The sequence below is a fragment of the Leptinotarsa decemlineata genome, unplaced genomic scaffold (assembly GCF_025532065.1).
Source record: "Leptinotarsa decemlineata unplaced genomic scaffold, Ldec_3_MD MMD2_tig00003308_RagTag_RagTag, whole genome shotgun sequence".
Classification (NCBI taxonomy): Eukaryota; Metazoa; Arthropoda; class Insecta; order Coleoptera; family Chrysomelidae; genus Leptinotarsa; species Leptinotarsa decemlineata.
The window spans coordinates 3,702,652-3,717,563 of NW_027412586.1; the positions used below are offsets into that span (position 1 = coordinate 3,702,652).

General features: G+C 32.5%; 1 protein-coding gene across 1 annotated transcript in view; it reads right to left on the minus strand.

The window, feature by feature from the left end:
* The window catches only part of crb (cell polarity complex component crumbs), a 103,443-nt gene that overhangs the window by 22,699 nt on the left and 65,832 nt on the right, over positions 1 to 14,912 (minus strand). Inside the window, exons 9-10 of the mRNA XM_074177867.1 lie at positions 12,584 to 13,162; positions 4,403 to 4,859 (exon numbers count right to left, since the gene is read on the minus strand). Of these exons, the coding sequence (XP_074033968.1) occupies positions 4,403 to 4,859; positions 12,584 to 13,162 (1,036 nt within the window). The remainder of the gene's footprint in view (positions 1 to 4,402; positions 4,860 to 12,583; positions 13,163 to 14,912) is intronic.

Consider the following 14,912-nt stretch of genomic DNA (forward strand, 5'->3'; position numbering starts at 1 on the left):
GAACAAAATGGCTTGCTGAAATCTAGATGTATGATAATATGTGCTGTTGCAACTTCAGTATATTTGATTAATAGAATTCTCACAGATGCTATATTAGACACTTCGTTTTCCATACTGACAATTTAGGACAACGAAGAATAAACTCAAGAGCTATCCCCTTATACCAAATCGTGATATAGTTTGTGTAGTACAATTTTGTGATACACAGTTAAAAGCTTTGAAGGAGTCTAGAAAGAGACCAATGGCCACTTCTCACTTAACCAATGCCTCAATCATTTTAGAAACAAAGGCATTCAAAGCAGTTTCAGTACTACTTTTTTTTGTAAACCCATGTTTTTTTTTGAGAATGTTGAATTTTAATTTAAGAATAATAGAAGTTCTTATGATGCACTGTTTGGAAAGATTGAAGATTGAAACAGTTTTAATCTTCCTCTTTGAAGATGATCACTTGGTGATCGAAACGCGTGTCGAGGTGTTAAAAATAACGATTTGGTGTTGGGAAAAACTCCAGTAATATTCAATAATAGAAGTTGTTCACTAATTTGCTGCCTCAAATGTTAGTGCATAATGTAATGCCTCTGTAGTTGGCTACAGCTCAAAGGTTTAATAAATATTGGGTTACAATTAAGTCATGTGTTTGAGAAGAATATTTGGAATTTTGTCATCTTCAGAAGACCTGGAATTTTTCAGTTTCTTAATAATTTGCAATATATCTCATTCTGTGAGTGGTTGAAAGAACATAGTTTTATGACATGTTGTGATCAATGTATATAATTGAAAACAACATGATGCTGATACATCTCACATGAATCTTTGTAATGTGAACACCTTTATCATATGTGTTGAGCCTCTTCAAAAATTCAGGCCTTATGTGATGTGATCATTGAAATTGAATAAATTTTTTCAATATACTTGATAAATCCACGGAATTTTATATCTTTAATATACATATATGCAATATTTTTCATTTTTATTCAATTTATTTTTTCTGACATATCACTTCTGTCCAGAGCGCCTTTTAAGAATCTTTCAATGTGTTCTTGTTTTATATTTATATTGCGGTTATTTGAAACAAACTCGACATGACCTCAATTGTTTTCACATAGTACACGAAAATTCAAATCATTTTGAAAATCATATATATATGTGGATTTTAGCACTTTCTAAGAAGTAAATAATCAACTAAACTGAAAATTATATAAAAATTAGTCGAATGTAATTTCGTTCTCAGAAAAAAAAACCTCAAATAATTCAAAATAAGTGAAACAGGCCAGTCTTGATTTTAAAAGTATGCATTGGTTATGTAAAAATATAGGCAACGAAGATTCTCGTGCTGTATATGATGGAATCGGCCGATACTTGATGAAAATCCATAACTAACATATTCCAAAAACACTTTATTGTGAGATTTTCACTAAATTGTTTTACAAAAACGCAACACGTGTTTCGCCATACAATGGCTTCATCTGGCGTGTCTTTCAACTTTCAACTAGTTGAAAGACACGTTCTCGTGCTGTATACAAAAAAGCGAAGAAAGACTATGAATCATTAATAAAAGCTTCAAAGTTGAATATTTACGAAAATGTAATTAAGAATTCTAACAATAAAAATAGAACAGTTTGGAATCTAGTCAACAAAGAAACGAACAGAAAAAAAATTCAAAGAGATATTACTCTCAACTATAATAATAAAGTAATCACAGATAGAGATCATGTTGCGAACATATTTGGGGACTATTTCTCTTCAGTAATAGAAAATAGCTTAGCAGACCATTTTGGCGACAATAGATCATCCGTATACACGGTTTCTGGAGTTGAATCGAATACTTTTTTCTTTATGCCCATTAACGAATGTGAAATTGACGCAGTAATTAACAGTCTAAAAAATAAAAAAAGTACAGGAATTGATAATATATCAGTGGGAATTTTAAAAGGAATTAAGTTACACATTTCAAAACATTTAGCTTAGTTGTTGAATCTATCAGTCACAAGTGGCAAATTTCCTTCAATTCTAAAAACAGCCATGATCATACCGTTCATAAGAAGAACGATACATCGCCCTGTAGCCCTGCTAAGCATTTTCTCAAAAATTTTTGAAAAGGTTATGAATGAGAGAATATTGAGATTTTTATCAAGGTTTAAGATCCTGTCCGATTCTCAACATGTTTTTTGCAAAGGCAAGTCCACTCAATCAGATACTTGGAGATTCTTAAAAATCATATACGCTTCTATAGATAGTGGTAAGCATGTTGCAGGATTATTCTTCGATCTGTCACGTGCGTTCGATTGTTTAAATTTTAAATTCATCAAGAGCAAATTATATAATCTAGGATTTTGAGGGGACTTCCTAGAATGGATCACTGACTTTCTTACAGATCCTAGGATGTCCGTCAAGATTAAAGATATGAAATCAGACTATCATGATATATGTTCTGGAGTTCCTCAAGGCTCTGTGTTAGGTCCGCTGATCTTTCTGTTGTTTGTAAATGATCTGCCTACTTATTTCACCTATAATGAATATGCTCTCACTCTTTTCGCAGATGACACGTCTTTAGCTGTATCAGCAGAGAGTCAGGAGGAATTAAAATCAAAAACAGAGGAATTAATATCACTGTTCTTAAATTGGTGTGACATGAACAATCTGATTGTAAACTTGAGCAAAACAAAATATATCTATTTTAATTTAAAAAACGATTTGAAAAAGCTTACTAATCAATGGAATGGCACTGGCATGCACAAGCTGTACAAAATTCCTTAGCGTTCATGTAGACAACTGTTTGAAGTGGTCTGACCATATCACATTGTACGTAAAAAAACCAATCAAGGGTATTATGTAATCTCAAGAATTAAGAATTGTATGCCTTTACGCGACATTTTAGATGTATATTACACTCTGGTCTATAGCCATCTAAGTTATAATGTGATCCTATGGGGAAACAGTGTTGACAAAGATTGGGTTTTCATTGCTCAAAAAAAAGTTATTAGGAAATTACTAGGCATCCCTTGGAGGGAATCATGCAAGACATTTTTCATTAGTTATCAAATTTTAACCTTTCCCTGCATCTACATCTTTAAAATACTTTTATATGTTCGCGAATGTATAACAGACTGTACTAAGAACTTATTCTATCATAGCTCCCCAACTCGATATGCAGAGGAGTTGAGCATTCCTAAACATACATTCTCCCAAATATATGGGAATAAAATTATTCAATCGGTTACCAGATCATTTCAAACAGATGAACACAGTAGCATTTAAAAAAGCAGTTAAAACATTGCTTCCTTCCTTTCTAAGGCCTACTATAGTATTGGTGAATTTCTCTCGGACCATCTCGACTGAATGGGTTCATGTGGCTTTGGCATGACATATTCAATTTTTATAACTACAATTGTTTTAATTTTTTTAATTCTGACTTTTATTGTATACATTTTTATTGTATTATTTTTATCTACGGATCTACAATTTTATCGTTTCATGTGATTTTTATGTGCTTAATAGTGACCTATCCTATCCTATACGTTTGTCAACGTCTTTAAGGATGAATAAATATTATTATCATTATTATTATTTAGAATCACAATATGATTTCACTGGTACAAGAGGAAGATACAACTGATGTTTCACTAAATTTCATCAACAACTGGTTTAGTAACGATTCAGATCTCTATTTATATTTACTACAAAAAATTTATAGGAACCTTTTTCTATTATCCTGTTTTCCATTACATTATGTATATTATTGTAGTATGTGTTAATAAATTGATGGATGTAGCCGTTCCAACGTGGCAGGAGAGCATCATGAAAAATGAGAACTGAAACTTCCCATGTTTTTACTAATTGTTTTTGTATTTAACGTTAGTACAATTACGTCCTATTCGAACATTTTATTGTATTATTGTATTTATTTTTTATATTATTGTATTATTTTATTGTATTCGTTTGAAAATGTCCGTATAGCAGTAACGTTATTTACAAATACAAGTACAAAAAAAATAGGACGTTTATTTCTTATTTTTCATATTGTTTTATTATTCCGTGTTTTTTAATTGGTAGATTTCCTTGGCAGATTCAATCTATATTAAAATTTATCAAAAATATTATATATTTATTTTTAATCATACAATGACTTATGTTTGAACCTTTTTGCCATCTTCAGGTTCAACAATATTGTAAAATTACAAATATAAGGATCAACTCCACATATGATGTAAAATAAAAAAATCAAAATCGAGTTACTGTACAGAGACAATGAAAATATGAAAAAGTAGAAAAATATTAAGAGGTTCAAACAGTAAAACATTTCATTTCACTATTATTATTATGAAATATAATTCCATAGAAACATTATTTTCAGCATCTTTGATGCATTATATCCACATCAAAGATAACCTTTTAAACTTACCCAGTGAGTTCAACAGAGCAGTTTTTTCCTCCAAATCCACTTGCACATTGACAAAAGTAGTTGGCAATTTTGTCGATGCAGTTTCCATGGACACATGGAGTGTACTTGGCACATTCATCGATGTCATCTTCACAATGCACTCCTTCATAACCTGCATCACATTCACAGATGTAGCCTCCAATTTTATCGGTACATGCTCCATAAATGCAAGGATTGCTTTCGCATTCATTAATATTGAATTCGCAATTCTGCCCATTGACGCCTGGTACGCAAAGACACTCATAACCAGCAGAATCTGAATAATTGAAGGGTTTGTTGAACGAATCTGGTAATACCAAGTCGAATTGAGAGGCCATTGTTGGATTGTAGAGGGTCATGTTAGAACGTTCTAAGCAAGTGCCATTATACTGGCAAGGATTACTTTCACATTCATTGATGTCTATGTCACAATTTTTTCCTGAAAATGATTTGACACATTAAAGGGTTACACATTTAAAAAAATCATCAAATTTATTTATTCATCGAAAGTATTTTCCTTCAAATTGAACAAGAGATATATTCAGGAGAGATTTGTATTTTGGGGAAAAGTTTTCTGGCTTTCTACTTCTCCATCATTAAACAAAAAATGTGAGAAACTTCCAAAGAAAGGAAGAAAGAAAATAACAACAATTAAAACTCTTTATGAAGATATGTGGGGTGTACACCAAAATTTATTTCAGATACAAACAACGAATATTTGTAGTATAAACTGTATGAGAAAAAGTGATTTGCCTGTTACGCAATGTTCATATGAAAGAAGTTGGTTCAAGAATACTATTTCCATAAATTGATGGATGTAGCCGTTACTACGTGGTAGGAAATCATAATGAAGAAAAGAGAATTGAAACTTTCTATGTTTTTTAGCACTTTTATTTGTAACTAACGTTACTGCAGTTTGTTACGTTATCCGTAAGATTTTAGAAAACTCCCAAAAGGTAGGCAACCAGGAATACATTTCAATTATCTTTCATATCGCATACGAGAGCTGCTGCCATCATCGATGAAACGAGGAAACCTTTTTGTTTGTAGCGATAGGAACTATCGGGTACAAAAAAGGGATTGGAGAATTTCTTTTTTTATTCAGAAAATGGCTCGAATGTCTTGAACGCTAAATTTTGTTGATTGAATATTTTACGCTTTAGGCGGTTTTAATTGATCAGTGTTCTTTTCGACAGTGATATTTGGTAGAATAATTCGTTGGATTATATTATCAACTGTCGATTTGTCTCTACGGAGGATTTTAGATATCAGCCTTTTTTTTGTGGTAAAAGAAGTCAACGTCTCGCGATTATTAGGGAATCGGTAATCGGAGGTGAGTTCTTATAATTTCACACAGTTGAATAAGTTTTCTATGTTCCATACCTCATTTTCCTATAATAAGATCACTACAATCATAAATATGATTTTCTAGGCGTTTAACCCCATATATCGAAATCATCTCGAGGAAAATAAAATTACTTTGAAGAGAATATATGTCATTCGATGGTCGCAATACTGTAATATTCATGGTCGCCTTCTAAGGATATAATTAAAGGAATGAACACCCGTTCCAGGAAGTGCAGTACTCCGTACAATCCAGTAATCTGGCTAAGTACCGCATAGCGGAATTTGTTTTTTTGGTCATTTATTTTGCATTCCGTAACTTCCACGGGCCAATATCTACGTTTAGTAATCATCAACTGGGAACTACACTCAGCGGATATTGTTTAAATGTTTTCTGTATATTAGTTATGTAAGTTTTGCGTAATGTCTTTAGGGGACTGGACGAAGACCTACCATACAGATCTCATCCACTCCTCTTCTTCCCTCTCATGAGAGTTTTCTAAGTGCACGAAACCCCTCCAACCATTTCAAACCTTGTTTTATTGATTATATATTTATAGATAAGCCAGTATATAATATATTTCTATTGAATTGATACCGTAGTCTTTCTAATTATTGTTACCTGCCAAAGTTCATTATCAATTGGTTACCTTTTTTTTAGAGTAGATCTTATAGATTCAATTTCTCTAATTTCATTATTTCGAGTCAGGGTTAAATATTTGAATCTATTGGCGCCCGTTAAAGTGACACCTAGTATTTCAGGAACTCACCCCTCTCTCCCTGTTCAGGCTAGCTGTGAGCATAACCCTTTGCTTCACCTTGTTTACGTAACCATTTGATGTAGTTGTTTTTTTTGTACAGTTCAAAGCTGTTAAATTTATTACGTAACAAGTTTCGTCCTATAAGTTTGAAAATGTCCTTATAGGACGAAACTACAGTAACATTAGTTACAAATGAAAGTGGTAAAAACATAGAATGTTTCAATTCTCTTGTCTTCATTAAGACTTTTTCCTTTTGTGTAATTCAATATTAATGTGAGAGTAGTTTTCTGAAACGGTTTTTTCTTCCAGTTTGTAGATAGATAGATCTTTATTTAAATTAGCAACCTTAATATACATATAAAAAGGCACATTGCAATATACAGAAAGAACATATATAACAGTCATATAAAATAGAATAATATAATATTAATCTGTGAACAATTGCAATTGATATTTTGAAATATAGAAAATAGTAGTATTACAAGAATTGGCAATGGGCTCATTCAGGCTAATTTAGTTTTTTATTGAAAATTTTATATTATAAAAGTAAATCATCTCCCAAGTATCCCACAAAATTTTCCGGTTTTCATGTCAATTAACAACTGAGCAAGAGCAATTGAAACCCGCGGTACATATTGACGTCACACCAGGCAACGATCTTCGAGCGGTGGCAACCGGGCCTGTAGTTGGAGGTTATGAATCGCTGTCATCGTCCGATTTTGTTTCATTTGCTGGTTTGAAAACACCTCGTGTTAAGTATTTTTGAATTCTTTTGTTTTTAAAACAATTTAAAAGTTAAGGACCATTATGTGTTCATTAGAAGACAGCTTTAGTAGAGCTGTTTCGGGTAATTTACCTGAAGTCGATATTTTCATGGTGATGGAATATTTTAATAACAGTAGGGACTACATAAGCGCTGTAGCTTTTGATCTTCCAAAAACCTGTTTATTAACTTGAATTCCAACATTAAAACATTAAAGGTATTTTCCTGTGTACCTGCTTCATCAGACATGCTTTGATTTTCAGCGATATCTTCGTTACAAGTATCTAATAAAATTTGTTTTTCCTTTTTTTGAACAAATGGTCGAGCGTTAGATGTGTGGGCCGTCGGTCTATCAATCTGGCAATCAAATATATCCGGAATTACGCCTGGTTTCAATATAATTTTTCCCACTTTCATAGTTTCGATATACATGTAATTTTTTAAGTCTTTTTCAACCTAAAATTCAAAGTAGTGTTCAGAGTAAATTATAATTTTTTTTTATTAATTATCATTAAAATGATCTTCGCAACAAAAATGCGTCCTTTTGGCAGATACAAAGTCGGCCCCCGCATAGCGCGCTGTCATAACTTTCGTGATTTTAAGTTACTTGGCAGTGAAATAAAAATTGTGTCTGGTGCAGTTACCGAAAAATTCTTGCATTTAGGAATGATGCAATACTTGTAATGTCCTTTTTTATCATTATTCATATTCACGCAGTTGACACACAACTTGCTTTCTACGGCTTTAGCACAGGTATGTCGCTTATCCGCCAACACTCATAGTGAAATAAAACAGTCTGTTTTCCTCTGAGAACTAACTGAGGGTCATTGACATTGTTCTTATAGGGGTCAGGCGATTTTTTCTCAATATTATTCTCATTCCACGATTTTGAAGCTTCTGGAGCATATTTAACTCATTGAGATTAAACAGATATACAATAGATGAGCAATGTGGCTGAATGATTGAACTGTACACAATGATTTTAGACTTAGTTGATAAATGTTGAGGTATCCGAGAGAAAAAGAAAAGTTTTTTCAATTTTTTTTTATAAGTATAATCAAAATGACTATTGAAGTTCAAAACATTATCTAAAAGGAATCCCTGGTAATTAACACTTGAGACAACTTGAATTCTTTTATTATTAATGTTCAAACGAATATTACTGATATCAAGAATATCATATTTATATTTTGTTGTGAAGACCATCGCCTGAGTTTTTGTTACATTAACTTTCAGTTTATTCAAACTCAGATATCGGCTTATTGATAACAAGACTGTGTTCATTTTTTCAATAGCTCTCTCAAAGTTGATATCGCTACATGCAATTATGGTGTCATCAGCAAAAAGATTAATAAATTCACAATCTACGAAAAGATCAAGATCATTCAAATATAAAGTGAAAAGAAGAAGGCCTATAAACACTTCCCTGTGGAATACCTACATCATTTATCACATCGGATGATATTTGATATTCAAAACGAACATGTTGCTTACCGTTTGTAAGGTAGTCATTTAGCCAATCATGCATTATACCACTAATACCATATTGTTCGAGTTTGGAAGATAATACTTTCCTATCGATTGTGTCAAAGGCTCTCTTCAGGTCAAAGAATACCGCGACAACATATTTATTGTTATCTAATTGGGTTTTAACGAAGCATAGGGTCAGTTGCAGTGCTGATTCACAAGAATACTCTTTTTGAAACCCAGATTGATTATTCATTCATATTGAATTTTTTGAAACGTGTTGTAGTAATTGTTCATAAACAGTTATTTCTAAAATTTTCTCAATTGGCAGGAAAGTATTCATTGGGCGGAATTCTTCTGCTTTAGTGGTATGTGTAATTTTTTGAATGGATATAATGGCACTGATTTTTAGCCTCTGTGGAATTTTACCTGTACTTAGAGACGTATTTATAAAATTCAGTATTACATGGCTAATGGTTTCAAATACTTCCTTCAACATTTTCCAATTCAATGTATTATATACAGAAAACATATTGTTTAAGCCACCAACGATTTTACGTACATCCTACATAGAGTCACTCAAATTGATCAAATTTCAAGTATAAGTTACTATTTGAATTACTCCAAGTTTCAGTATTATCTATACTCTGTTTCATTCGTTACATACTTCAATTTCTTCTTCCGGCCAACCTCTAGTTTTTCTGATCTTGCATTTTTTTCTGCAATCCCCTTTTCGAGTATTTTATTACTTCTTTTTTTTCGGATCCCCCCTTCTTGCTGCGAGAATGAAGGTTTTATCTCGAAGTCTCAGCATCATTAATAGATATTAGCTATTCTGGTTTTTGTCTAATGACAAATTGTCAAAGTAATTTTCCTCAATGTACAATTCTCTTAATTCTCTCTTTGTAATCATTTTCCACACAAATTATTAACATATTTTTGGAAGTGGCAGTCTTTTTTTAAAGCACATTTTGAAATAAAGTTAAAACCTATCAGAGAAGGTGAGAGTTGTAAATCATTGAAGAGTGTAATGACCATTTCTTGTGGGTAGAACTAGCTTATACCGTCAAAGTCAAAATATGCTTTATTGTCTGAAGATTCATATCTTATTGACAAAGCTTGGTTAAAATAATTAAATAAAAAAAACAAACAAACAAAATTACACATATTAGCTATCGCTACTTAGTTATATAAAACTATAAAATAATATACATTTTCAAGTAGATACTGGAATATATGCATATTCAACAAAATGCAAGAATCTCGTGGCTTAGCTTTACACAGAAAACGTACAGTTCTTTTCTGTATAACTAAAATTGATTGCAATGTCACAGAACATGCACCCCAGAAAGGGACTCTATATCTTAGGTGCGATTCTAAGAGATAATGAAAAAAGAAATGAAAATTTCTATGTTTTTTACCACTTTTATTTGTAACTAACATTACTGCAGTTTTGTCCTATATGGACATTCTCAAACTTATACAATAACCTAACAATGATTCATTACTTTCGCCAATATATACCATCCCTGTAGGTACTAATAGAAATAGAGGTACTGACTTGGTTGAATACCTGAATTTATAGTTGACAATGCGGATGTGCCAATTTAAAAATCAGAGAGTAAAATAAATCGATTTGATCATTTAACAGGTTGCACCCGAAATGTTTATGCTGGTGAATTTCTCAAGATCCTAAATAATTGAGTTTGCAACCCTTCCCTTGCATAGTGCAGAATTTCCGTATCGTGTAGATTCGGAAATTTGTGGTTGCATGCCAAGGAATGGTTTGAAAACGTCGAATCATTTTTTCCCAGTCTGAAGGACCTTTCATGTTTAGCATACCATTTTTGGAAATTTCGGCCGCATTGTCCCACATAAACACTATTACTCTCCAGGCACTTAAGCTTATAAACTCCAGATTTTTCCAACTTGTCGACCTTATCTTTGGCATTGAAAAAGAAATGAGATAACCTGGCATGTGGTCTGAATGCCACTTCCACATTGTTTTTTCTGAAGAAACCAGCAATTATCTGTTCTTTTTCCAAAATATGTTAGCGTTACCATTTCTTGATTTCTGGATTTCTGGTTGTTTGACCTGAGGATATATTAATCTGTAAGTGAATTTCCGGCTTTGTTTCCTGACTAACTTCTTGATAGTATCTGCGTTGAAACTATTATTATGACCTATCTGTGTAATTGTATCAATTTCTCTAGCTAGATTGTCTGTAGACAAAGGCAAAGAATGCTCTGTGCAACATTGGATTGAATTGGAATTGAATCTTAGACCTGGCCATTACACACAATCAGAATAAATTCGAGTTCAATGTTTTCAGAAAACCTAGCTATACAGACAATACCATCCCAAGCGATTCTTTCCATCCAGACAGTCATAAATTAGCAGCCTACAATTCAATGTTGCACAGAGCATTCTCACTGCCGTTGTCTGCAGACAATCTAGCTAGGCACATCCGCATTGTGAACTGTAAATTCAGGTACTCAATCAAGTCAAGTATCTCTTTTACTATCATTAACTACAGGGATGGTATATATTGGCGAATGTAATGAATCATTGTTAGTTTATTGTATAAGTTTGAGAATGTTCATATAGGACGAAACTGCAGTTCGTTAGTTACGAATAAAAGTGGTAAAAAACATAGAAATTTTCATTTCTCTTTTCATTATGATCTCCTACCACGTAGTAACGGCTACGTCCATCAATTTATTTCAAAAGATATGTAACTTTGGCAGTAGCAAATCCTAACTCACAAGATGTCAGCCTCACAACAAAAGACCCAGAGGACAACTTTGATTTGAGACACCTGATATGATCTTCAAAATTCAAATCATTGTCAATAATTAGTCCCAAAAAGTTAGTTGATGGTTTATTCACAACAAAGATGTTGTCAACTTGTAAATTGCTGATGGAACATTTGGAGCATATTACATTTGTTTTAGATATATTAAAACTGAGAAGATTTGCAATACAAATAATATTCATTTGTGAAGAATATCCCAGATGACAGTAATATCATTACATTTCATAACAAGAAGCAACCTAGAAAAACATTCAGAAATAATTACTATTCCTGTTATTTTATTCAATTTCAGATAGTTTGAAATTTGAGCGATAAAAAAATCTGCTGACGGTGTGATCGGAAAACACGTTCATTGGTTTACAAGGCCAGACTCTACGAATATTACAAATTAGTATGACATGAAACTATTTGATTTTCTAACTACTTTTCAAGTCCATGTTTTCATACTTGTTTTTTACTAGAAACTATATTTTTTCAGGCATACCGTCAGTTCAATGATTGAGTATGACATCTGAGAATAATTTTGAAGTAGAGAAATTTTCAAGGGTTACTTGCGAATGTGTTGAGTTATGGATAATAGGATACTCTTTGAAAGACATATTTTGTGAAGGACTCAATACTTCTCATTATTTTTATTTTTTCTGGGCCGCTTCAAAAGAATTGAAGCTATTTACAATTTGAAGTGAAATTTTAAAAGTGAATTTTGTGTTTTAATAATGAAAAAAGATTGTTTCCAGAAACGTTGATCACTAAAGAGAACTAAATATTGAAATTCAATTTTTTCAAATTGATTTTTTTAATTTGTAGGCAAAATTTATGAATACCACAAGTTACTGACTAACTGGACTCTTCAGTGGTTTATATTACGCAGTAACTATTCGGGGTGAACTTTTCAGTTTGCCCTTTATTACAACTCCATTTATATACCTTTGTTCATTTTTCTGATTGTGGAAAATTATACACCCAAAAATTTTACAGACTGAAAAAAATGAGGTAAGGTGAATATTCTTACCTGTATATCCTTTATAGCAATCACATTCATAATCTTTAATTCGATCAATGCAACCAACCGCATTCAAGCACGGATTTCCTTTGCAATCATCGATGTTATTCTCACAATGAAATCCTTCGTAACCAGTTTCGGTGCAGTCGCAAGTATAACTATTCAATCCATCAATGCAGAGAGCCCCATGCTGACAAGGTGACGATTCGCAGTCATCGATGTTATGTTCGCATCTCTTTCCTGTTAACCCTTCTTGACAGACACACATAAATTCGTTGATACCATCCACGCAAGTACCACCGTTCATACAAGGCATAGGATCACACTCGTCAATGTTCAGGGAACAATCTTTACCTTCGTAACCTGGCGGGCACTTACAGCTGTAGTTGTTTATCAGGTTGATGCATGTTGCATTGTTTTTACAGGGCATTGAGAGACACTCATCAAAGTCTTGATTGCAGCGTTCTCCAGTGAAACCAGGTTTACAGTAACATTGAAAGCTACCATCGGAATTTACGCAAATACCATGGTTGCAGATGGTGTTTCCAGAAGCTGTACATTCATCAATATCTATGTTGCATGTGGTGCCTGAAATAAACGAATAAATAAAAATACTTTGAAGTATTGTATTAATTGAAAAGTATCAATTGAAAAAGTTAAATCATCAATAAATTATGAATAACAATGGGTCCAAGACAGAACTTTTTGTCGGAAGCCACAAGTAAGTTTTTCTCATGTGAGTAAGTTTGTTTTGATCATCCATACAAGATAGAAATGACTCGAACTAATAAGTTTCTGTAGTAATAATAATAATAATAATTTTATTAGCCATTTTCGGTACTTAATGTACATTTGGTAAGTGAATAATTGTAATATATGTTATATACATATTGAGAATGAAAATAATAGTTAGTCATTCTTGAATAACAAATTAAAGAATAAAGATAAAATATAAATATAAAAACATAAAACACGGCAACTAATATACAAATGTTATAATTTAAAAACAAATACATATATTATATTACATTGGGAATTATTCCCAGGTATTATCACTCCAATAGTCTTTTAAACTACAAAAACATTTTTTTATTAAGAATAGTTTCGTATTATTCTCAAAGATTTCATATGATTTTGACTCCTTGATTGAATCAGGTAATTTATTGTAAAGTGAGATAGCATTGTATAATGGAGAATTTTTAAATTTATTTGGTCTGTGGGAGGGTATCCTTAACATACCACCGTGACGGGTATGATAATTATGAGTATAAGCATTCGTTTCAAAAGATGCAAGATTCTTTCTTACATAACTCACACATTTGAATATATATATGCATGGAACTGATAATATATTTTCCCTTACAAGAATAGGTTTGCAGCTATCACGATAATCCATAAAAAATCAGACTTATAATGCGCTTTTGGGTAACAAATATTCTATTAAGATCTCTACCACATCCCCATGACATTATATTCAAGGAAATATGCGGATATGCCATTGCAAAATATATACTTAAGAGATTTTTTTTATCTACAAGCAATTTCATTCGCTTAATCGCGAAGAATGCTGCATTTAGTTTCTTGAAAACCCCATCAATATGTAAATCCCAATTTAAAGATTCATCTAACATGGTTCCTAGAAATTTAACATCATGTGACATCGCCATTCCATCAGTAATATCAACTCCATCTGGAATGTTATAGTACCTCATGATTTACACAATCAAATGCTTTGCATAAATTAAAGAACGTGGTTGCTGTTATCTCACTAATATTTATATTAGCGTAACGTATAGCGTATATACGAAGTCAATTCGAGTGGCATAAAAACTAAATAATTACCGAACGTTGGCAGTTTGCCCACAGTGATACAAACTGATGGTTTTTTTTTGGAAAATCTTGGTTATGACCGGAGTTAGATTGTATTTAGACTATGTTACTGTTGTAAGGATGTTGCTTTATTTGCTTCGTTAGGATATAGTCGAAATTTATGTTGTTTGGGTTCAAGTGACTTTTGGTATTTGTAAAGAAAACGCACCTCTATGAGTAGTACGAAAGAGATCCGTTGGTAACACTACCCAAGGTGTCACGAAACGGACTTGGGAAGTGGGAGGTTTCCGGTTAGGAGACAGTCTTTGGAGAGAGTTGGTGAGAGGAGGTTGGAGAAGATCCGTCAGCGTGAACAACTGAAGTCGTTACGCAATATTTCATATCCAAAGATATCTGCAGGTTTCTAAAGCCATCCTATGTTGGGAATTATCTGGATTTATTGCTGCGTTATAGTCTGAGTGAGGCGTCGAGGAAGACGTCGTTTGATTGTTTTGGAATTTTGGGCAAA